Source organism: Malaclemys terrapin, chromosome 8 (genome assembly GCF_027887155.1).
Source record: "Malaclemys terrapin pileata isolate rMalTer1 chromosome 8, rMalTer1.hap1, whole genome shotgun sequence".
NCBI classification, from domain to species: Eukaryota; Metazoa; Chordata; order Testudines; family Emydidae; genus Malaclemys; species Malaclemys terrapin.
In genome coordinates this window covers 80,677,419-80,703,003 of record NC_071512.1, presented here as the reverse complement: position 1 = coordinate 80,703,003, position 25,585 = coordinate 80,677,419, and the positions used below count along the sequence as shown (strand labels likewise).

Sequence of the window (25,585 nt, the reverse complement as noted above, 5' to 3'; positions counted from 1 at the left end):
CGCATGAGTGGGCCTGCCTGAGAGGATGGGAATGGGCTCCCAAGTCTTCTTACCTGCTCCTGCTTATCCCCTGGCTCATGGACTTTCATCCCTCCACTCCCTGAGCCGTCAGCCAGGCAGCCCAGCTCCTTGGTCTCTCCTTCATGGTCTCTCCATCCCCTGCCAGGCACTGACTCTCTCCCTTTCCCTCACTCTCCCTTCTCATCACTCCCAGCCCAGGCAGCATACTTTTTATCCCTATTTAAAGTGCTCCGGGCTCTGTCGGAAATCAGATTACCTTTTCCTGGACATATTTCTTGGCTTCATGGCCCCAGCGGGGCGGAGGGGGAGGGGGAGGAAGGAGTGTTTGCCGCCACTGCCACGAAGGGGGCTCGGGACTGGGCTGCACTTTATAAGCCGCCCACCAGGCGCTGGGAAGAGGCAAAGTGTCTCCAAAACGGTTTGGGACTTGACCGGGTGCAGCTCAGCTTGGCTCGGCCCTGTGTGAACGCGTCTCTGTCTCCACTCCAGATCCATAGAGCCCTGTGAGGTTGTATCTGGATCCGCTCCACTATCCGCAAAAATGGTCCGTGGATATGAAGCAGATAGCCGCATATTTGCAGGGCTCTAATTATTGCATTAAAGTAAAGACAAAAGGTTCAGGTTTTTCTAATTTCCTGGATAGCAGAGGATAGGTTAAAAGCAATTTATTGGAAATTCTTAAACCATTTATCAAATAAGAAGCCTACACTTACTACAGTGACCTTCATGTGGTTTAATTGGACTGTGCTAGGCTTTTAAAAGTAAACCTGGTACTGGATTCAAGGTTTTACTTCTGCATATCTTGATGTTTCTTCATTCATGATTTTTTAAAAAGGTTATGATCGTTCAGTATCACTAAACAGGTAAATTCTGAAGTGGTGGAGGAAGAAGTTAAACCTAATCAAAAGAAAATTTAGTGTTGTTTTTTTTTTAAGGCAGGGAACCAAAAAATTGTAACAGAAAGTAATGTGCTAGTGTCACAATAATCAAATATACTTAAATAATAGTTTTCTTAAAAAAAAAAAAAAAGTGTAGAGTGTAAACCAACAGAATAATACTTCATATACTATTAGCTTGTTGATATGGATACCTAATTGCAAAGTAAAAGAGAAAACACTGATGCACCAATAAATATTTCATTGCTGGTAGTTTGTTATATGTTGAGAAAAGATGATAGTTAAAACACGTGCATGTAAAACAAAATAAGTAACATCAGTTATATTTTTATATATATATTTATATATAAAAGACATTTATAGGATATTTAATATACACTTAAAATGTATATATTGAGATGTTTCAATGTTATCTGAATCTGTTATCCTTTAAAAACTATATCACAATTCTGTAAGAATATTTTATACTATTGCTATAGAAAACCAACTTACATAATCAGGATTTTCCTTCATACTGGCCCCAGTTCAGCTAGGTACTTAGGCATGTGGTTTGTTTTAGGCACATGAGTAATCCCATTGACTTCAAATGAATTACTAATGTGCTTAAAATTAGGGATATTCTTAAATACCTTGTTGAATTGGGGCCATTATCAGGAGGATTGTCACCACATTTAGTGCCGCCATATAATAATTTGAATGGATTTTCTTTCAATTATATATTACATTTACAAAATATTAAGAATAGTATTTCTATTACTATCATGGTAGCTGGAATGCAAATTGAATCCAGTGAGATTTCTACAGCAATGGAAGTACATTGAATAACAGGAACACATATCTTTCATGGAGATTGCGCAGTTTTTCCTTCACTATTGTTCAAGAAATGAAGATTAGTAATGCCATTTTTAGATTAGTAATGCCATGTAAACATTCAGAACATGATCAACCAGTGTATATACATCAGGGTAGGCTCAATTCTGCAAAACTTGGAGCGAGAGTTTCGCTATGAAGCCCTAATGATACAGGGTTCAATCCAAAGTGTCCTCAGCTTCCACTGACTTCACTGAGAGTTAAAGACACTCAGCGCCTTCCAAGATTCTGCCCTTATTATTTAAAATATTCTAAATTAAAGAATTCAGCCAAACATTGTTACATATGAGTTTTTCAAGAACTGTACATAATTGTGGATGCTGTGGTTCTGGTTTTCTGATTTTTGTAGATTGTGCTCTAATTCTTTCAAACATACTTCCTGATGTTTCTCTCTCTAAAGAAAAAGAGGGAAGGGGGATGCAAGTTAGAAATAAAATACAAAATAAAAATACGGTAAGACTAGTACTTCAAGTTTATAACCCTGTCTGTCATTCCCTAAAATTTTAGTCAACTCCACACAAACACAAAACCTTCAAAATGACCCCAAAATCTTGAACCTATACATTATGTCTCCCGAGCACAAATTGATCTGTTTGAGTAACTTTATACTCTTAAAAAAGGACATGAGTCCTGGGATATCCTTTACAGCAACTGTCGAACATTTCGCATTTCCATCATTAAAGATTTGTGGCACCTTAATTCCAATACAAACTCAAAACTCTCATGCTTATTTTTTTAATGAGAACATCTGTTACTGATCTTTAATGCAGCCTGATTTTTGTTGCCTATGTTACCCTTTAAAATAAAGGGTGAATGATAACACTGTTTACTTGTTTATTAGATCCATATATGGTAATTTGTTACATAAACAATAGTAATTTTTTGGATTTTCTTTTATGCCTATCATAACACGATTTCAGATGTGAGTTACTTAAAATAAACAAAATTTTTCTTAAAATTATTAGTCATTTATAACATTTAGATTTAATTCTAACATTATATAAAATAATCAGGTTAAAGTGAACTAAAGAAAAAATTACCTTCTTGAGCCCTGCCCTGTTTCCAGCATCATGCTAACAGGGCTAAAACAATATGATTTTTGTTTTTCCTTTCCATAATGTATTCCCAATTTTATGGATATGTAACTGAAGAAGGTGAATATGTTTTGTGTTTGTTCAGAATAACACTCCCCTCAGGCATAAGGTCCGGCTGATCGCGGCTCCCACTGGCCACGGTTCGCTGCTCCAGGCCAATGGGAGCTGCTGGAAGTGGCGGCCAGTATGTCCCTCGGCCCGCGCTGCTTCCAGCAGATCCCATTGGCCTGGAGCAGCAAACCGCGGCCAGTGGGAGCTGCGATCAGTCGGATCTACGGACGCGGCAGGTAAACAAACCGGCCCGGCCCGCCAGGGGCTTTCCCTACACAAGCGGCATCCCAAGTTTGGGAAACACTGTTCTAGAGGAATAAAAATCATAAGCATTAAAACGTATTGCTAAAAGAACAAGGGACAGATGATTCCCTGTCCCGGCATAATAAACCGATTTTACTTACAAAGAAATAACAAAAGTACCACAGAGACAACACAGTCTTGAATAAAGCCAGTATTCTAAGAGTTTAATATGGGAAATAGCTATACAGTGGAATCCTGATTAATTGGGATCAAGGCCAGAACGCATAATCAAAAATTTGGATAATCGGGAGAATGGGGGAGGCTCCAGTTGTCAGCCCCAGAAGCAGCAGGACTGACAACCCGAGCCCCGCTGCCCTGTTCAGTTAATATGGAGAGCCAGATAATGGAGACGTGGATAATGGGGGTCTACTGTATTGTTTTGTATGAACAACATACATGCCTCTATAAGTTGCTTATGATTAAGGCTACGATTTAGTCATGGATATTTTTAGTAAAAGTAATGGACAGGTCATGGGCCCTAAACAAAAATTCACAGCCTGTGACCTATCCAAGGCCTTTGCTATAAATACCCTTGACTAAATCCTAGCTGGGGGGCCCCAGGGTGCCGCTGCTTTGGGGTGCCCCCAGGGAGCTGCTGCTCTAGGGGGTCCCTGGGGCATCACTGCTCTGGGGGGCCCCTGGAGCCAGCCCCATTAACCGCTGCTCAGGCCGTCCGTGGGGCTAGTGGCACCAGCTACTGCTTGGGCAGTCCTCAGTGCCAGCAGCCGTGGGACGCCGAGCAGCAGCTGGTGCGGCTGGCTCCTGGATTGCCAAGCAGCAGCCGGTGTGGCTGACTGCGGGACTGCCTGAGCGGCAGGCTGCAGGGACGCTCCAGCAGTGGCCGGTGTGGCTGTCCTGGTGTTGCCTGAACAGCTGGCCCCAGGGTGCTTGGGTGGCCCTGGGGTCAGCCACACTGGCTGCTGCAGAAGTTAGGGAGGTCGTGGAAAGTCACAGAATCTGTGACTTCTGCGACCTCCGTGACAGACATGCAGCCTTATGATAGATTCTTGTTATGGAGACATGGGTTTATTAAAGAAACAAAGCATGAAAAGTAAAAACAATGATCTAGATAAAGTAGCATCCCAAACACTCCAACAACATCATCTGTGAATAGATGACTCCTTGTCCCCAACCCTTGTGACAAAGCTGTTTTGCCAAGACTAAGGGAGAGACCACAGAGTATACAGGAACTCCTCACTTAACTTTGTAGTTATGTTCCTGAAAAATGCGACTTTAAGCGAAACGATGTTAAGTGAATCCAATTTCCCCGTATGAATTAATCTAAATGAGGGGTTAGGTTCCAGTGAAATTTTTTTCACCAGACAAAAGACATATATATATGTTATATTATTTTATAATGTGTGTATGTGTGTGTATATATATATATATATATATATATACACACACACACACACATACACATATATATATATACACACACATACACACACACACGCAGTGTAAGTTTTAAACAAACAATTTAATACTGGTTCACAGTGATGATGATTGTGAAGCCTGGTTGAGGTGGAGGAGTCAGAGGGTGGGATATTTCCCAGGGAATGCCTTACTGCTAAATGAACTAGCAATTGACTGAGTCCTCAAGGGTTAACTCTCCCAACAATCTACAAGGCACCAGGAAAGGAGGGAAGGCACACACACCCTGTGTGTGAGAGAAAAAATGCGCATTTCCCCTTTAAGTAGCTGACCCCAGGCTTAAGTACACTGCCTTGCTAATTAAATCAGCTTGTTGAGACCTGAGATGACAGCTACTGCCTAGAAGCTCCCTCCCTCCGTCGTGTCCCCCCCCGCTCTATGGAAGATAGGGTAAGCGGGGTGCAGGAGCAGGGGGGAGGCGGAGACACCCTGACATTAGCTCCCTTCTTCCCCTCCTTCCCCTAGCGTGACCAGACATCCCAATAAAATCGGGACTGTCCCGATATTTAGGTGTTTGTCCCAAAGATCAGTCGGGACGCAATTTGTCCCGATATTTCGCTCCGCCGGCAGCACTCGGGCACTTGGTTTTTTATTTATTTATTGCTCCGCCGGCAGCACTCGGCTTTTTTTTTTTCCCCCGTCCGCTGGCGGAACCCTTCCCCCTCCCGCCCCCATGTGTCCCGATATTTTCTTCCTCTCATCTGGTCACCGTACCTCCCCCCATACAGCAAGCAGGAGTCTCTGGGAGCAGCTCCAAGGCAGAGGACAGGAGCAGCACATGGCAGTGGGGGAAGAGACAGCTGCTGCACAGGGAATTTAGGGGAGTGGGGAGCTGATAGTGGGGCTGCTGGTCCACCCTGGTTCCAACCACCCACCAGCTAGCTACAACGGGCTGCTCTTCCTGCAAACAGCGGACAAAACAGGCGGCTGCCAAATGACATTAGAAGGGAGAATTTCACAACTTTAAACGAGCATGTTCCCTAATTGATCAGCAACTTAACACTGAAACAACCTTAACCAGGATGACATTAGGTGAGGAGTTCCTGTACTAAACTCTCACAGATGCTAGCCTACAAAAAGGGAGGAGTAGTGTAATGGGGTTCACACTGCACCCCTCCAGATTCAGCCTCTTGGCCCTCACCTCCGTGAATCAGGGACACTTCTGTCTGGTGCAACAGCCATGTTCTTTATTCATGACCAGTTTCCCCACCACCAGTTTCCAGCTATATACAGGTTTTACAGCTGCTTGGCCTACCACAGGCCTTGCCAGCAATAGACTAGCAGGCTTCTACTCCCTCTGAGCCTGACCTCCCACTCTTAGGCTGGGTCTATACTACCCGCCTGAATCGGTGGGTAGAAATCGACCTCCTGGGGATCGATTTATCGCGTCCCGATGGGACGCGACAATCGATCCCCGAATCGACGCTCTTACTCCACCAGCGGAGGTGGGAGTAAGCGCCGTCGACGGGAAGCCGCATAGGTCGATTTTGCCGCCGTCCTCACAGCGGGGTAAGTCGGCTGTGATACGTCGAATTCAGCTACGCTATTCACCTAGCTGAATTTGTGTATCTTAAATCGACTCCCCCCTGTAGTGTAGATGTAGCCTTAGTCTCCAGCCCCACACCCCTTCTCTCACTTCCTTCCAGCCTCATAGCTCCTGCTAATGAGGCTGGCAGGTGTGGTCAGTTATCAGGCAAACATAGGGCGGTTCACCCTGACCCAGCCCCAATACATTCTCTCTGATTGGGGCTGGAGTGGCAGGAACTGATTAAGGGCTTCTGTAGCAGCACCCTACCACAGGTAGAAAAGGGTGTCAGCAGACTGAGGCTGACACCAAGATGGATGCCAAGAGACAGAGATGTTGTGTAGGGTAGGCTGCCCCTCCCTGCCAGAGATGGAGTTAGCTGGGCTGATGAGTAGTTATACCTTAAACTTTCCTTGGTAGCCTTTGTAAGTAAGATTAATGCGTGCAGGTCTTTTATTGTTTCTACCCTGTATTCTAAAGTGCTTTGTACTTTTGAGGAACAAACAAATAATGCTTCATTTGGAAGACACTTTCTGTGTCACTGCAAACTTGCATTGCTACAAACCCCTGAAGGAAACCTCTTATAGGTACCAAAAGCAAGTTGGGCCTGTGTCATTACTATGCTTGGTAAAAAGGGACTGCAGCCCAGAGATCCAGTTTAGGAGTTGTTGGACCGAGTGCTTCTACTGAAGCGAGGCGCAGACAGACAGACCTGTCAGCTAAAGGGTGTATTTGAGAGGAACTAAAAGAAGTCCAAGGCGCAGCTTGCCCTGTAGCCATGACAGGATTAGCAGCTTCCATAGAAAAATCTTAAACTCTCAAGAATCCAGCACCTCAAAAAGCGATCATAAGCCAGTGAAGAGTCAACATTTCTCCTGGGGGGAATTTTGCGCCACTGTGCGTGCACAGAATTCACGTACCCAACAGATTTCTTTGCTTCCGCGCAGAAAAATGACTGTTCTGGTGGCTTCCCCATGAGAAGTCATGCACTCCTCCCCAGCAGCCCGGGTGTGTCGTTTTGGGTACCTGGAGCAGCTGGCGGAGAGGTAAATTGCTGCTGGGAGGGGGCATTTGGGGATCTACTTGCCATTAGCTCCTACTGGAGCTGGGCTCAGCTGCTAGCCCTGGCTGGGCTGGGCTGGGCTGGGAGAGGATGGGACTTACTCTTCCCTCCAAGGAGCAGCCATGTCTGGCTCAGACTAGGAACCTCCCCCAGCTGCAGGAAGCTTCACCCTCTGGCTTCCTGCCCCCATCACTCCTCAGCTGTGGGGGGAGAGGTGATCATACGGGGAACTGCTCCCCCATCCACCCAGCCCCCATGCATCCAGACCCTCCCATACGCAGATTCCCCTGCCAAGCCCCACCCCTTCTCTACCTGGCTCACGTGCCGAGCCCCTCTTTCCTGCCTCTGGACTCCCACCTCTGCACCCAGATCCACCCCCCGCTGAGACCCCCGCCCTTGAACCCCACCTTGATGAGCCCCACCCCCCAAAACCTGGATCCCTCTGCTCAGCCCCTCACCAAGCTGCCACACCCAGATTACCCCACATCTAACCCTCTGACCCCACATCTGGATCCCCCCCACACACTAAACCCCCTCCAAACGTGGATGCTGCCAGGCTGAGCCTGCTGGCCTCACACCTGGATTGGGAGCCAGGGCTGAGCGTGCATGCGAGACTCTGTCCCTTTCTCTTGCTATCTTGGTGTGCATGGTGTGGAGAGGCAGGGCCCTGGGGTGTTTCTGGGGCAGGGCAGGGCAGGCCCTTGCACTGTGTCAGGATCAGGTGCAGCCTCACTGCTGAGTCTGTGTCCTGGGTGGCGGGGAAGCTGCAGGGTGATCTCCCACCTCCATGCAGCCAGTGGCCTGTGTCTTCCCCTGCCATGCTGGAGCCTTCACATTTATTTATTGAAAAATAAAATATGCAGGTTTTTCAGAATTACAACATAAAATTGGAATCAGAACTCAGGAGTTTCTACTTTCGAGTAACAGTAAAAACTGTTGTGCATGAAACAACATGACGCCCATGAAAACTGTTAAAATATAGTGGTACATATTGCACGTTAGGCTGATGTGGAGGGACACTTGTTATTGACAACCCCACAGGTAAGTTATCTTACTCATTTAAAAACCATATAGACTCCCCCCCAAGTTGGCCGTTTTAACTGTTGGTACAGTCACACACTGCTAGACTTCTTTATAATAGTTGACCAGAGAAACATGACAAATTGGAAAGATGTATCAAAAATATTAAAAAAAAAATCAATAATAAAATCAACTGACTACACAAGGTTGAACCAGGAGCAGCCAAAAAAGCCAACTTCATTCTCTGTCTCAAACTTGGAAAACTCTAACAGATTTCACAGAAATATCCAAAGTAGAAGAAGAAACTAAATTCTCCCTGCAATATTGCTTATCTTTGTCAGTGATTTTTACATTAAGGGGGGAAATGTTTGTTACCTTTGTGGTGTTTATGTGGCTGTTGGCTGAAAATACTGTTTTACAGCATTGCAGGGCCAGAATCAGGCCCCCGGTCTCTGAAACCTTATGTATCTCTTTGAGTACTGTTGTCTCTAGCCTGATGCCATGAAATCAAGGGCCAACATTTTCTATTTGGATACCTAAAGTTAAGCACCCGGGATTCAATTTTCGAAGAGTAGAGGATTTAGACATGCCTTCCATTAACAATAATGGAAAATGTGTTGAAATCCCCAAGATTGCTTTGAAAATCTCCACCTAAATTCATACTTTGGCACTTAGGTAGCTAGCCTGATTTTCAAAAGGTGCCAAGTCCACAATATCTTCTTGAAATGGGGCCCTGCTGATAGGGTAAGTACCAATGTGCCACACCTAGGATCTGCAAGTTCTTGAAACCTTTGAAAATCAGGGCACTTATTTAGATTCCTGTATAAGGCTATGGGTGCCTAACTTTAAGCACTCATGTTTGAAAATATTCGCATAGATTCCTGGTAAGATCAGATCCTTTTAACAGCTCAGAAATACATTTATCCACTTCACTAAGTAGGTCTGGACCTGCTAACAATGTGTGTCTGGGTGAGCCTTTAGAATAAGGAGCAGCCCCAAGGGAGGTTAGTAAAGGGTCTTAGCAGAGTAGACAATCCTGCACTAATGTAGGAAGATGGATTAGCTATCCTGGAGATCTTTTCCTAACCTGTCATCTATAACACTGTGCACAAAATATGCAGTTTTTCTGATAGTTTTATGCTTAACTGAATTATGTGAACTGACCTTGTGCCCCAAATTATGTACAAATTCATTTAGAAATATATTCATCTATTTAAAACACATTAGTGTATGTAGTGATTAAATTAACTAAGCAGTTTATGATCAGCGTCAGTAAAGTGATAGATTCTCACATTGTTTAATTTGCAGACAAGTCGCTTTTGCTCCTCTCGTCTCTCTCTCAATTCAGTTTCCAGAGTCAATATTTTTGTCTGAAGAGCTCTCTCCTTGGATGACATTTTTTCCACCTCTTCAGACTCCTGTGATGGTAATGAAAGAAGAAAAAGCTATTTAATTACATACAGACCTGCATTTGAAACCCAAAACAACAAATAATTATTTTAAACTATTTTATGCTACAGTTGATCGTCTCTTCCATATTTGCTGATTATAATCCTCCCTCTATTCCCCACCAATTATCTTGAGCACACATGGAATACATTCTTATTTAAAATGAAATAAGCTGCTTCATAGGAAAACACTGTAAGAATGATTAATGGGGAGGGAAAAGTCTGACTCATCTGTGAATCTGTCCTGAACTGAGACTTATTCAGAATCCATCAGTATTACTAGAATATGAAAACAATCCTACAATTGTACGTGCTACTTCACTTACAGTTAATTTAATGGGAACATTATCACTTCAGATATATATTTTTCTGATTGTACTGCCATAGTTACTTGTGATGTAAATTCCTACAATTCTTCGCCTATTTGTTTTATTGCTTGAAATCTTTTCTGTTCATGACCACACAAAACCTTGTACATTTTGAGTGTGGAAAGCCCTCTTCTGACATTAGAAAGGCTCAATAGCAAAGTCCTAGTGGGCTGCCCATTCAAAAAGGAAATGAAAAAAGCTGAAGCTTTTGATCAGAAACTCTGTCACTTCTGCACATTTAAATATTGGGTGGTTGATGCTCTTCATGTTGTTTGAAGGAAAGAATTGCTTTGTATAAAGATGAAGGACAAAATCCCGGCCCCATTGAAGTCAATGGGAGTTTTGCCATCAGCTTCAATAAGGCTAGGAAATCCAAAGTTCTTTGTATTTATTCAGGCAAAACTCCCATTGACCTATTTTTCCACATTGCCCCCTCCTATGGAATGATCTACCTTTCTTGATTTGTCTGGCTATCACACCTCCTCAAGCCCTTTGTTCTTTTCCAGAGTTTTCTTTATTTGAAAATGGGAAAAACTGCAATCAAATTCAGAAACATATTACACCAATATACCTTTTTTCTGCCTTCTTCCAAAGCAGCCTCCAACTGTCTGGCTAAAGCATCATATTGTGCTAATTTCTCTTTAAGCTGCAATTCACTGTGCTGAAGACTCTCCTCTTGGTTTGCCAGCTGATGTGCAAGTTCTTCATTTTGTACTTCCATCTTTTCTAACTGTCTTTATGCAAAACAGATACACACATGAAATTTGATTACGAGGAGAAAAATGTAAAAGTGAGTACTAGTCAGATATCACATTTACCTTTTAAGATATTCATATTTCTTCTGAATGTTACAGTTTTCCTCTTCCAAAGAATGGTTTCTCAAGAACCTGTTGTTGTCATCCATCTGTGAAAATGATGTTTCCAGTCTACTTAATGTAGATTTGCACAGGACATTATAAGCCAAATCAAGCTTGCCTTATTCAAGCTATCCTATTAAAATCAGTGCGCCTACTTCATCACCATGGCAAGCAGTATTTGGCCTATATTTGAAGCAAATAAAATACAACTATAGTAGCAGACTATATTGTAAGCTAAAGACTTGTTAAGGCATGAACTTAGGGCTGGCTTACCCCTGCAACCTAATGCATTTAGTTGGACAGGTTTAAATTTGTGCAAAATCTGGCTCATAAAGCTTTTTTTCCCTCCATTTTAAAATTATTTTGTCCTCGCAGTATATAAAAAGTGCTTGGAAGCTTGATAATGATATTTGTTTCCTTACCATTTTCCTACATGTACAATTGTAGTTATGCAGGAGCAGCTTAGGAGTGCTGTCTGATGGATTTCAATAAAGCACCAAAGCATTTATTTTGAAAAGAGCAATAAACTTTGCAAACATATATACTAGGCTTTAACTATATATATTAGATTATAGCTAGATATAATAGAAAAAAAATACCGATTATTTGAATTTAAATGTCTTGTCGACAAATTAGTGATCAGATTCTGATCTCAGGTACACAGTGAAAACCTTGAGAAACATCACTGACATTAGAGTTCCTCTGTATTTAGGCATCAATTCAGGACAGTCTTCCTCTTCAAGAAAGCACGCAAGCATTAGATTAACTTTAAGTATATACTTATTCTCAATGAAATTAATGGAACTTACTTAAAATTAAACACGTGATTAAGTGCTTTCCTGAATTGAGGCCTTGGACAGGTTTAAGTGAGAGCAGAATCTGGTCCTATAGCTATAAAGATGACCTTTCCAAGAAATTTAACATAAAATCCAGAGCTTGTATTTTTATACGGATCATAAAAATAGCACATGGGACCTCTTTCTGTTTCTAGTGACGTCACTGGAAGTTTTGCCACTGACTACCCGTCAATAAGTTTTAGAAGACTCTTTCTGGTTTTCCCCATTAATTCAAACACTTCCCAGAGCTCTGCTGTCACAGATTATTCTAGTCCACAAAAAAGATATATGATCTGTCACATAAACTTAAGTTTAAAATAAAAAACTGTAAGTTGTTTTTCTCTCAGTGTTCAGAATCAAAATCTTTGAAAAATGAAATGTATATAAAAACAGGAGGAAAAACACATTCAGGCCCTTAAGAGGTACTCCAAACAGTGATTAAAAAACTCTAAAAATTACTTGAAATCATCTTTTTTAGAAGTCTGAAGTGTCCTTTTTAGTATATTTATATGTAAAATACAATGTAACTTGTAAAATAGAAAGGATATAATTTACTGCTTTGAAGTTTCTGATTGGTAGCCATTTCCCTGAACAAGTATTGCCCAGCTTATAATTTAGGCATTACAATATCATTTTTTTAAAAAAATGCAATATTTCCATTACATGAAAAAAATCCAGAGATTGAAATTACTCTATTAGATATAACGGTGTCCTTTAGAACTGTATAGTACATTAACAAGGAAAACTTTCTGGGATTCAGCTGGGGATTCACATTTAACATATCTAATTATTCAAAAGGGAAGAGGTCTTTCTTATTAGAAAGCTCTAAAATCTAAACGCAAAAATAAATAAGAATTTTCAGTTAGGTACTGAAGCTGCAATTTCATCTCTCTAAACGTACAAAAAAATGCAGGCAGAACATATCACAAAGAGCATCACAATCGCTGCAGAAGGAACTTTTGTTCTATTAAGCAAGTATGTGGATGAGAGAACACTGACATGGGTTCCCTCAGATTGCAAAACTACTCCCAAGACTTTCTTCCACACAGTTTAGATACTTTACTATTAAATGGTTATGCTCTAAGCACCTGAACCTGTAGCTCCCTAATGGTTTTGGATTTGTCTGCATAACTCCTTTTGTAGGACAACAGATTTTCCTGATACTCCTGCAGCCTCTCTTCAGCTACTTTCAGTAAGTCACGAACATGTTCTAACTCCTTCAATTGAGCCTGTATCTGGCTCCTCACCTGCACGGTAGCATTAAGGGAAAACAGGTAGGTACAAAACCATAAATTAATTGTTAAAAAATTTCAAAAGCTTTCCATATGGTAACATACATAATACATCTAAAATTCTACACACATTTTTGCATAATGTTATTCCTCCAATAATAATGAAAAATAGAATGAACATTATGGCACAAACTCATCCCCCCAGCCCTATATTTTAGTTAGGGCTCAGTGAAACTGGAAATGTAATGAAATGTTTATGAAAAGTAATGTGAACATTTTCAACAAGTTATTGTATGTGTACTGCACTCCTAAAATGCTGATTTATTGGGACATTGTGTAACAGAATATTTTTCACAGTGAGGCATGTGAAAGCTCTAAAAGCTTTTTAGATGAGACATTCTGAACATGAGGATTATAGTGTAATTTTGGAAGGCAGTGGCAAGTGCCCTCTTCAGCTCCAATAGCTACATACGCCACTTTTCAAACCTTGTTTAGTTATGAGATGGGCAAATACCATATCCCCATTTTACAGATGAAGGTTGGAACAGTATGTGACTTGCTGAAAGTCACACAGTGGGTTCGTTTCAGAACCAGAATAAAAACCTAGGACTTCTCACTGTGAGGCTCAGGCCTTATCTTTAAAACCATGGTGCCCTATAGGCGAACCAACACCTGTCTGTGTCTCAGTTAAAAAAAAAAAAAAGGCAACAATATTTACCATAAGGGAAATCCACAAACATATAGCAATTAAGTTATATGCAGTCACAGTTAATCAGGTAAAGGATTATCCCAATTTTACTAATTCAGAAACTGAAGCACATGCTTCATGCTCTACCAAGCATGGCTAACAATGAACCAGGGAAGAGTCACGGGGAGCCAGGAAGCAGATTGAAGAAGCATTGCCTCTGTTTAGATACCAACAGAGATCTATGTAGAAACATAGGACTGGAAAGGACCTTGAAAGGTCATCTAGTCCAGTCCCCTGCACAACCATAGTATTTGCATAGTTGGGAATGTTGCTCCCCACAAAAGGAAGAATTTGTAGGATGCTTAGCAAAGCAAACCGTACAGTAATTTCCTTCTTCCCTGTCCAGCTTCCACAGCTTTTCTTGAGGGTGGGGGTAAACTAGGCCACTGATTGGTATTTAAAAAGCAAACAAACAAATCAGTCAATCTGAACATTCTATGGTGGGTTCATAAATTGGTATAGTGTGAACCACACCTTAATTGAGAGCATCTTATGGACCACCTCCTGGGAATGACTGCCACTCCTGCTCTGCAATTCTCACTCTGTGGTGATTACAGCAATTGCTTACAGGGAAAAGTAATGTTAGTGAAGTATTTAATGTATTTTTGGCATTGTTTTATGCAATTTAGTACCTGGAAAACAAGAAAGCCACCACCTTACAACCACCAGCAAGTGGTTCCCAGGCCAGTCTGAGGTTCACTGTTCTACAAAATACCATGAAACCATGTTATACTGTTTGTTAAAGTGGACTACTTACCTCACTTATCTCTAAATCTTTGGCTTCTGTTATTATTTTGTTTTCATTTAACACTTTTTTGTATCGGGCTTTCAGTTCTTCTGCTTCTGTTTGTAATTTTTGTACCTAGGATACAATATATTTTACATATATTTGCAAATGCTACTCCATCATTCCTTAAAGCTGGAAGCATTTATGTCAAGCAACAGCCTTTCATTTCCCCAGATGGTACTTTGTCATTGCTTATACTTACTTATTCATTTTCTCTATCCTCATAATTGCCTTCACAACTGAGTAGGCTGCAGAAACATTGAATACCACCCAAGCTGCTGAGCAACTGGAGACTGCTCCCTCTTCCAAGCCATGTATTGTACTCGTACAGATACACAAAGCCTATTTTGACTTTGTTGCCCCCATACTTATATCTTTGCAGCGGCATAAACTGTGACTTGGCACTATTTGACTGTTATCTGACTCATTTACTCGAACCCCCTTGCATCACTCCCCAATTGCAACAACTGCAGTTTTCCTTCCTTGCCGTGCGACACCCGGTCAACCTGATGAAGTCAGCCAAATGTGTAAACAGCAAATGTAGTCTTCTGAGACTCAAACAAGACCAAATTACTTTTCAGATGAGGTTCCTATGTATTAATTCAAGCATTGTAGTTATTTTCAGAGGCAAACTTTTCTGTCCTGCAATTAAAACTCATCTAACAAAGCTCAAATAGCATTAACATATTCATGTTAAGACACTTAGGCTAGTTCTACACTGGGGGCGGGAGGATCAACCTAAGATACACAACTTCAGCTACGTGAATAGTGTAGCTGAAGTCGGCGTATGTTAGGTCGATTTACCTGGCCGTGAGGATGGCGGCGAGTCGACCGCTGCCGCTCCCCCATCGACTCCGCTTCCGCCTCTCGCTGCAGTGGAGTTCCGGAGTTGATGGCAGAGAGATCGGGGATCAATTTTATCGTGTCTACATTAGACGCGATAAAATTGATTCCCGATAGATCACTACCCGCCAATCCGGTGGGTAGTGTAGACATACCCACAGACTTTAATCAAAAGTCTCTGTGCTTATCATGAAAAAATCCCCACAATCTTGGAAACAATTCACTTGAATTTACACAGGCACTTGAGGCTCACTGCACTTTAAAGTTACTTTATTTCATACAGTAAATAAAAGGCAACAAGTGGTTAATTAATATGATTTGCGAGCACCTATATCTTCCATTTCAAAGGCTTTGTTACAGCCAAAGGCCATATGCAAAAAGTTATAAAGACATAAATATGAATATATCTAGCCATTTCAAGAGATCATACTTCCATGTCTCCAAATTTCAAAAATTCTCATCACTTTAAGATACATGGGGTCAAATTCATCCTTGGTGCAATGAATGTTGCCAGTTATTCATTAAGGGCCTGATGCAACTCCCATTGGAGTCACTGGACAGGCTCCTATTGACTTCAGTGGGAGTTGGACTGATTCTAAAGGGCCAAAGCCAACATTTTCAAAATTGTGTGCATAAATTTAGGCTCCTAAACACATTTTTTGGCACCTAAATGTCTGGTGTGGCTTTCTAAGGTGAAGAGGACCCAGAAGCTCCTGCTGAAGTCAATGGACCACCACCTTTAAAACGACCAAATTGTACCCCCTTTTTGTTAGATAGCAGTAACTGAATTTTTATTTCTCATGGGGATAAAAATATTCAACATTTATTTACCATAATTTAGATTTGGTGCGATGAGATCTTATTGCAGACTGGAAAATTCTGTCTGTGAAAAAAGTGCTGTCCTGTTTAAAATGTTTGTAATAGATTTAACAGAGAGAAATACTACTTCAGTTAAAAAGAGCTTTTACACTGCAGAATACTTAAAGGTAAACCCATTCTTCTTACATGTGTTTCACAGGTTTTCCATGCCTCCAACTTCTGTTACTTATCAAAAATATATGTGCTTTAACAAGGAATTTCCCCCTTTGTATTCCAATCTCTCCTCTATCTCATCTTTGTAGTGAAATCAAAATTACATCAATCATTTCCACTGTAACAAATTCCTATGATAAAGAGCAAAATTATGGCTTCACTGCAACAGCAAGTAAGTGGAGAAGCTGGGCTGAGAGGGAGAAAGTTCTTTTTTTGAAACAAACGTAATCAAGAGACGCAGTGAGGAAACTAAGTTCCTGGCATCAGGAAATGATATTTGTATTGTTTTCTTTTTTCAAATTTGCTGCAGTGTGACAGACCCCGCTTCACAGCAAATATTTTGAAAGGACAACTCTAAATATAAAACGCCAAATTAACTGCTAATATAATGGCTCATTATCCACCATGGAGAACGAGCTGCAGCTGTTGTGTGGGGGCAGTTGATTGTCCAATCCCCTCCCTCTCAAAACAGTGGGTGTCAGCTAATGGCAGCCTATTTCTGAAGGTAGCCCAGCCATTAGTTTGGACCCTAATAACTACTTAAGGCTGGATGTGAGGAACTACCTCTTGTCTCTTACAGCAGGCTAAAAGTTTTATTGTAGCTCTTAGCTCCATAGGCTAGGCCCATTGGCAGGATTTAGAGTTTGTAACAAAACTGTTGCCTGGTCAGTAATTTCAAAATACGATGAGTCAGGGATGTCAATCAAGTGTGTCCTTACACTATCACTGAATTCTATACAACATCTGATTCATCATGCTAAAATTTCCTCTCTGTAAACAAAGGCACATACTACAAAGGAATTGCTAAGGAACTTAAAACAGATTTGCTTATCACAACATGTGGTGTACCTCTTCCAGTACACTAAATGCCCCAGTAACAACTGTGTGGGTGAAACCAGACGATCACTACAATCTCAAATGAACTCACACAGGAAAATGATAAAAGACAAAAACATCATATCACCTGTGAGTGAACACTATATCTGACCTATCAGTCCCCATCCTCAAAGGAAACCTGCACAACACCACTTTCAAAAGGAGAGCCTAGGAACTTAAATTCATAACTTTGCTAGACACTATAGCCTTGTCTTCACTACAAAGTTTTGTCGGCAAAAGCTGCATTTTGCCGACAAAACAGGGGAGGTGTACACACTATAGAGCTACTTTTGGCAGCAAAACACTGCTGTTTTGCCAACAAAATAAAACCACCTCGACGAGAGGCATAAAGCTTTTTGCGGCAAAGTTAAAGCGACAAAGCGTCAGGTCAGTGTAAGCTGACTGTTTTGTCAACATAGCTGGCTTCCACCAGTATCCTACAATGCGTGCAGTGATCACTCTGCTCACTGTTTTGATCTCTCCTGCCCCTTTCAAAGCTCCAGGACAGCTGAACATGCTGCTCTGCTCTGCTCTGGGAACAAAGAGCAAATCATTAACTTGGAATGCTCCTGTTCTGTCCTGCACTAGAAACGCAGCAGACTGCTGCTGCAGGGAATGGAGTGGTGGGTGGGGACTGCTGTGCTGCTTTGACATTCCTTAGCATGGAGAGCTCAGAGCCGTTCAGGATGCCACCCCCGGCAGCTGAGGAGGCTGTGGGAGAACTTGGAGGGAATCACAGAACCATAGGCAGGCAGAGCGGGCTGCTTTGGGAGAGACTGCTTTCAAAAGCATCCTGCGGCCAGTTGCACATTGGGATAGCTACCACAGTGGCCTCCTCTCTGTATCGATGCAACTACTGCTAGTGTGGATGCACTCTGTCAACACAAGGAGCATAGTGTGGACATGCAATAGTGGTTTTAATTAAAGCAGCTTATCTCAGGGGGGAGGGATAGCTCAGTGGCTTGAGCATTAGCCTGCTAAACCCAGGGCTATGAGGTTCAATCCTTGAGGGAGCCACTTAGGGATCTGGGGCAAAATCAGTACTTGGTCCTGCTAGTGAAGGCAGTGGGCTGGACTCAATGACTTTTCAGGGTCCCTTCCAGTTCTGAGATAGGTATATCTCCATTTTTTTTATTATTATTTTATAACTTTTGCTGACAAAACTTTGTAGTGTAGACAAGGCCTAAGAATCATGATCTTACTAAAGACAACAATCTGTAACCCACTAACCCCCCCCCCCATTTTTTGTACTATGACTACAGGGATGCTAATAAGGCACTTCACCTTCAATGGTCCCTTAGAATATGTGCTAACTACTTATGCTAAACTGTTCAACCTCATATTTAGCTGTGACACTCTGAGGGCATGGCTACACTTGCAGATGTAGAGCACTGTGAGTTAAACCCGCCTTCGGAGAGCGCAGTAGGGAAAGCGCTGCAGTCTGTCCACACTGACAACTGCTTGCGCACTGGCGTGGCCTCATTTGCGGCACTTGCAGCGGCATTGGGAGCAGTGCATTATGGACAGCTATCCTGGCATGCAAGTGACTGCAACGTGCTTTTCAAATGGGGGGGGTGAGGGGAGATGGTGTGGTGTGTGACAGGGACTGTGTTGTATGTATGTGGGGGGAGAGAGAGTGTGGGTTTTTGGGGGGCTAAGAGCATGTCAGCAGGCTGTCTTGTAAGTTCAGACAGCAGCAGACTCCCCCCCTCCTCCCCCCACGCACAGCATTCCACACTAATCTGTCTCAGAGCAGATAAGCAGAAGTCTGTCAGAAACGGAGCTTTCAAACAGCATATCCGCATTCCTACGGTGAGTTCAAAACAATGACAAGAGTGGCCACTTGACTTAAGGGGATTATGGGACGTTTCTGGAGGGTGATCAGAGCGCAGTAATGCAACACCTCATCCACATTGGCACCCGGTGCTCCTTTATTGCACTGTAACTCGCAAGTGTAGCCAAGCCCTCAATACCTTTCCCAGACCTGAGGAAGACCTCTATGTAGCTCAAAAACTTGTCTCTTTCACCAACCGAAAATATTTCCTCATCCGCCTTGTCTCTCAAATAAGAGCTTCATCATTATCTCAAAACTGCATATAGACATAAAACTGATACTTAAGCCTTCCAGGTCCATTAGTCACCTGAGTTTTATACTGTTCAGCAAGGTTTTCCTGCTGCTTTACTTTTTCTTGCAGGTTTAAAAGTTCAGCTTCAGCCGAAACAGTGTTGTCTTCCAAAGCAGCAAGTAAAGCCTAGATTAAAATACACAGAAAATAAATATTTTATTCTTGTTATAGGCAATACACTTTTTTTCTGATAGTGGAGAATTAAGAAATCAAAGCACCATCAGCACTATTATATGACTAGCAATTAAACTACTGGCATTTAACTGTACAGGATTACATTTTATTATTTTGCATGGTAAGTAACTGTGACAAACTAATTTAAATCTGTCAACTTCCATTCATATTTGATCCAGAGTAGAAATACTATACAAAAGATGTAAATCCTGTCATTTTAAAGACAGACTGAGTGTGAGATAATCTAACTCTAGGGCAAACCAAGATTCAATCAGCTTGATTCTCTGGCTGGCTAAGATGCATGCAAAATAAAAGAGGCATTTGACAGTTTTGGTTTTAAAAAAGAAAATTTTGGAATTATTTTCCAAGTTGGAAGGGCTGTTGGATGTTAAAGACTATAGGGGATAATAGTCACTATACAGAGAACAGAGACTATTACACTTTCCCCAGATAGTGGAATATATTGATCAAACAATATATTGTTGAATTGCCTATGTAACCTTGACTGGCATGTCTGATATGATGATGAATTCTGGAACATCTTTATAGTCTGTGACCACTTTCAACATTAAAGTACAGGGATCTGAAAGGATAGCAGTGAGGTACTTGAAACCAGAGAATGTGATTCTCAGTATATGTCTGAACTTCAAGCTAGGAGTGTAATTCCCAACTTGAGGAGAAATACTCGCACTAGTTCTGATCAAGCTACCATGTTAAAAACAGAATGTAGCTGTGGCAGCACAAGCAGTGGGACGGGCTAGCAGCCCTGAATATATGCCTGGGGTCTTGGATGGGAACGTACTTGTGGCAGCTAGGCCCTCCGCTGCTCATTGCTACACTCTAGTTTTATCATGGTCGCTTGATCAGAGCTAGCATGAGTATTTCTTCTTGAGCTGGGAATTACACACCCAAGCTGCAATTCCAAGTGTAGGCATACTGTGAAAGGCTAGAAGGACAAAAGGAAAAAGTACTTTCTAGACATGTTTAGGTTTTTTTAAACTTTTATTATAACTTAACGTAGACCAGATAATATGTATACTATTTATTTTATTCGGAGCTGACCTCTCTCCACTCTTAATAAATCTTGTTTTTAATTGGATCTCTCAAGATTTACTGTTTGGGAATTTCACACAGAAAGTCAGATGCCATTTGAACTATGTTTGCAGCAATAAAATTACTTGAATGGTAAAGAAGCTTTCTTATTACAAACTGTATTATTTGCAGTATTTGTAGATCAGATGACATATGAACTAGGCATCTTTTGATGTAATTAACAATTAAATAATAATTGTGACTATAATCTTTGGAGGAGTGGGATGAAAGGTGGCCACCCACAAGCCCCAGTGATTGGTTTTTCAGTGTGTAAAGTTTTGGTTTGCAGGAGAAGGCCACAATGGAGATATCCAGGATCAAGAATATGAACCACAGAAAAAGAGTAGTAGGATAGGTAGGAGCAAAACCAGCAAAGGGAAGTCCTAGAGACTTTATCCAATTGTGCCAAGCAAGTTTGAAACCTCCCTAACTTAATTCGAAACTAGCTATTAAAAGTGAATTCAGTTCCCATGTTTGGAACATTAGTAAAATTTTGTTTCAAGTTAAAAGGGTAACTGTTAGTTAAGTAATCATATAGATAATGATAATGAAAAGGACAGAAGGTAGTGTGGTTAAGGTATAGGACTGGGAGATCAAAGACCTATTCCTAGCTCTGCCACAGATTTCCTGTGTTAACCTATCAATGTCTCATTTTCACCAACTTCAAAATGGGGATGATAATACCTACTTCACAGGGGTCTTGTGATGTTTAGTTCATTAATACCTATAAAGCTCTTTGGGGTCCTTGGATGGAAGGTGCTGTATAAGTGCACAGTTTATTAAAGGAGGCCTCGAGAGATTAAAAATGTATAGTAATAACAAAATTTGAATTAAATCTAGGTACTCTTTATTTTAAAATACATCAGGTAACCATGGTTATTCTCATACTGAACAATGAAATGATATAACAATCTACCTTTAATTTTGCATTTTCAAGACGAATATTTGCACTTTCTGAATTGATAGAATTAAGCTTTCCATGGATTTCTTCATTTGAATTTCTTCCACGATCTTGTATTTTTTTCATGTCCTCCAAAAGGTTTGTGATCTGTCTTTATTAAATAAATCAAGAACTTTTGCAGCAACTAGCATGTTGTACTTTTTAAAATTTAATTTGCATATTATGTTCCTCTAGCAGCTATTGAAAAGTTTGTGGGGTTTTTTTGTTTTTATTAAAGTAACTCCATATATTTACACACTCCAAATGAGCAACAACTGGAGAAGTTGGAAGTTCTTCAGCTTTTCCAATAAATGATGTAATAAGATTAAAGGATGTGAAATGGGGTTAGAACAATTGTAAATAAGCTGATTAGATGGAATGCACAGGCACTCTTCCAACGCAAATATCAGATTATATATATTTACAGTCTTAGACATTATGATGCAGAATTTAAAAAGGGACTGCCAAATAAAAAGCTATCTTAAAACATTTTCTTACGTAGGTTAGGAATACCACCTTCAACTATTAAAAGTAAACCAATTCTACTTTACTTTTCACCATTTATACCAATTTACTTTTTGTACTACAGTCAAATTAGATAATGAAAATTGTCTAATCAGATTCACTTCTGTTCACAGACAGTTTAGCTTTCTGGTGCTCATTCACTGGCATAGTGCCATAGTTTTTGCTGCAATGTTTAATTCTAAGTAAAGAAACTTTCTCTTTGAAATTAAAAAAAAATAAGAACGCTTTCCATGAAAATTTGGTTTTCTGAAACTCAAAAAACCAAAACCCGTAAACTTAATTTTGCCCTTATAAACATGTGAACATTCTTCTTTAAACAGCTATTTGACAAAACAAACATTCTGCATGAAACCCATCAAAAAAGTATAGGCAGCAGCCATTAGTCTTATTTTATGTATTTATGACAAACCTATTGGAAATACGAACTGTAGTTCAAACCATAAAAATGTGTAAGGATACTTCTTACCATAAGCCAAGGAAAAAGGCATTTTTAGTTATTCAACCTTTTTCTATTATATATTTTAAGATTTTAGGGAGTTCTGTTTTGTCTGTGATTACAAATCCTACCCCCCATCTCCATGTATGGAAGGCCCATTCTGTAGTGGAACTAACTGGTCCAATTCACTGCAGCAAAATTGTGAATAGAAAGCCAGGAGTCTATGCAGGGAGGTTCTTCTGTGCTGCTGTGGAGGCCAGGTTTGACAGTGGGTCTGGAGAGGAGAATCCTTGTTGTATCAGTTACTACTGAGATCCTTCAGCTATTTTCCCCCTATGGGGTGTAACCCAAGTACAGGTTACAGCAGCTCATAGCCTGTAATTTCAGCCACTGCTGGCAGGTGAGAGGATTCCCTGTGTCAAGCACAGTAAGCCCCTGTAGTCAGGAATGATGTAGGAGTTACTCTTTAGTTATAATGGAAGTTGTGTGATCCAGTGGAGAGAAGGCGATAATGCTAAAATATGTTCCATAGTTGAAACATCTAATTCTGAGCACCATTTTCCAAGTTCTAAATTCTACCTGGAATTTTAAATAGTAAAAACATGTACATGAAATTAATATTATTTCTTATTGATTTGCAAAAAGCTTCAACAGTTTAACTTACTTCTTCAGAGTTTCAAATTGAACCTCTAACCGAGTCTTTTCTTCTACAGCCTTCTCATGATGATTTTTCCAGACACTGGAAGCTGAAAGTACTTCAGACAATTTGACTTCCTGGAGAATATACAAAATACAGATCATGTAACATAAGAACTGCTTTTTAATTTTGCACAGTTCCTAAACACAAAAGATATTTTAACTTAAAGCAGCCTTAAGTCACACCTCAGTAGTATAAAATAATGTAAACTTAAGCTTGCAATCTCAAGGAGAGAAATTAACATAATTTAAATATATTAAATAAGCTTGAACTACAGAATTATGAGTCCCTAGAACTGAATCACAATTAAGCATTCATGTGTTTTCAAGCTGCAGACTACAGCAAGACTTCAAAATTTGAGGTAAAATGATTTCTTAAAATAAATATATTCAACTGTACTAATCTGAGACATAAGAATGACATTTAAAAAAAAAAGAGATCAAAATAAATGCCAGAATAAAATTGAGTCATAATAGCAAAATGTTGCGAAAAAGAAACAATAGCTATCTAAGAGAGTTTCAAACACAAAAGAAGAAAGATTGGATTTTGTGGTTTATTTAATGGCAGTTAAGTTGAGCTTTTCAAAGCGATGAAGAGTTAGCCACACGTTTCATTAAAATTAACTGCTTTGAAAACCTTCACCTTAAACCTCACAATAGGAAAATAAAGAGAAAGCACTATGACAACACAAAAAAACTGAAACTGAAGTTAGACAAATGGCAATTAAATTAAATTAATTAATTAATTAAAATGTCCAGTACAACTGATTGTCATCATGAGAAAACAAAGTTGCATCGTATGGTCTGAAGGTAAATTAAGCCCACAAAGAAGAAACAAAGCAAATTTAATTAGATCCTGATACAATACATTTGCGTAGTCGTTCTATGTCTACAATGGTATAACATGCTATGAAATGTTATGATGAAAGTATATTCTCACCTGTTGGGAAGTGCAATGAAAGGAGACCAAGTTTTAAATGTACTCTAATGGGCCAACTGATTCCATTCAGAATTGTAAGCCACCAACTCCAGAAAGATCACTCAAAAAAGTTCTGATTCTCCTGGCCTTCTGAAATTTCTTAACATTGGTGAAAAAAAATGTTGAGGCAGCAAGAGGCCCTCAACAAGATCTGAGCGACAGCTGAATGAGAGGGTTCTAACTTCATTTTCAAAGCTCTACAAAATTCAGAGCATACAGCTTACAAAGAGAAATTTGAGCATCTACAAGACATGCTGCCTGCTAGATCCATTTTAAAAAAAGACAATGGCTGAGTACTAAGACATCAAGATCCCCATCCTGCAATCTGATCTGTGTGAGTGGACACTTGTGCCCATTAACTTCAATGTCTATCCACACAGCTCAAACTGCAGGATCGGAGCCCACCTATGAATGTAAGGGAACAAGCTTCTCAATGATATTTAGGGATTAATGTGCATGACTCCTAGTAGCATTAACTGGCATATACCATACTGAAAGGAGACCAGACCCCCTAGAGCAAAATTACAAAGTGTACAACCACATGGTCCAAGTCATTCACTAAACTGACTTTTTAATCTTGTAAACAAAATAAAGACTAGATGATCATGATGGTCCCTTCTGATCTTAAAGTTCATGCATCTTATCTAGCAATTGCTTTTGGATCACCGATTTTAAATTACCCTTCTCTAAAGTGGAACAAATTAAAATGTACCAATCCAGAGTACAGTATGCTCAGTTGGTCATTACTGTTCTCCAACGATGAGGCAATCTTAATGTTTGATTGCACTTATTATTTTAAACAATACTTGATTATTTTAAAAAACATTTGATTATATCAACACAGCCACTTACCCTCTTTCTAATTTTGGAAGTTAGTTTTTCAACAGATGCTTCAAAACATTCAGCTCTTTGTTTCTGGGCTCTGGTTGCTTTTTTCAGAGCTTTCTTCTTTTGCTCATTTGTTTCCTTTACAGCTAAAATTTGGTGCTTGTGTTTTCCAATTTGAAGCTTCCACTCAGTTATTTTCTTTTCCAGAGTCTGCAGAATAATTAAACAAAATGAATATGTTCTGAACATTATGGGGCAGATTTTGAGTCACAGTAACATAACCATGCAGGGGAGAAAGACTTCCACCTCACCTGCATTAGGCTTCCTGCATCCCAAATACATGCACAAGGGTGAGAGCAGAAGCTGTGCACCCAGTATTTCCACCCACTGAGTAGTGAGAAATGGGGATGGAGGGATAGATGGGGAGGAGGGTGCATAAGTCAGACGGTAGGGAAGAAGCCAAATGGTGGGGAAAAGCCATGGGG

The 25,585-nt window shown here is 40.5% G+C and overlaps 1 protein-coding gene across 7 annotated transcripts in view; it reads right to left on the bottom strand.

Moving 5' to 3' along the window:
* Window positions 1-1,221: 1,221 nt before the first annotated feature.
* ODF2L (outer dense fiber of sperm tails 2 like) overlaps window positions 1,222-25,585 on the bottom strand; it is a 45,182-nt gene continuing 20,818 nt past the window's right edge. For 3 of the 7 annotated variants that reach the window (XM_054038160.1, XM_054038161.1, XM_054038162.1), the window contains 10 exons: window positions 25,125-25,310; window positions 23,262-23,371; window positions 21,613-21,748; window positions 19,446-19,556; window positions 14,524-14,628; window positions 12,875-13,033; window positions 10,912-10,997; window positions 10,665-10,827; window positions 9,570-9,695; window positions 1,224-2,181 (listed from right to left, as the gene is read on the bottom strand). In XM_054038160.1, coding sequence (XP_053894135.1) covers window positions 2,053-2,181; window positions 9,570-9,695; window positions 10,665-10,827; window positions 10,912-10,997; window positions 12,875-13,033; window positions 14,524-14,628; window positions 19,446-19,556; window positions 21,613-21,748; window positions 23,262-23,371; window positions 25,125-25,310 — 1,311 coding nt within the window. In that variant the 3' untranslated portion in view covers window positions 1,224-2,052. Of the gene's footprint in view, window positions 2,182-9,569; window positions 9,696-10,664; window positions 10,828-10,911; window positions 10,998-12,874; window positions 13,034-14,523; window positions 14,629-19,445; window positions 19,557-21,612; window positions 21,749-23,261; window positions 23,372-25,124; window positions 25,311-25,585 lie in introns of those variants that run through there. The other 4 variants (XM_054038166.1, XM_054038165.1, XM_054038163.1 and 1 more) reach the window with 4 other exon arrangements.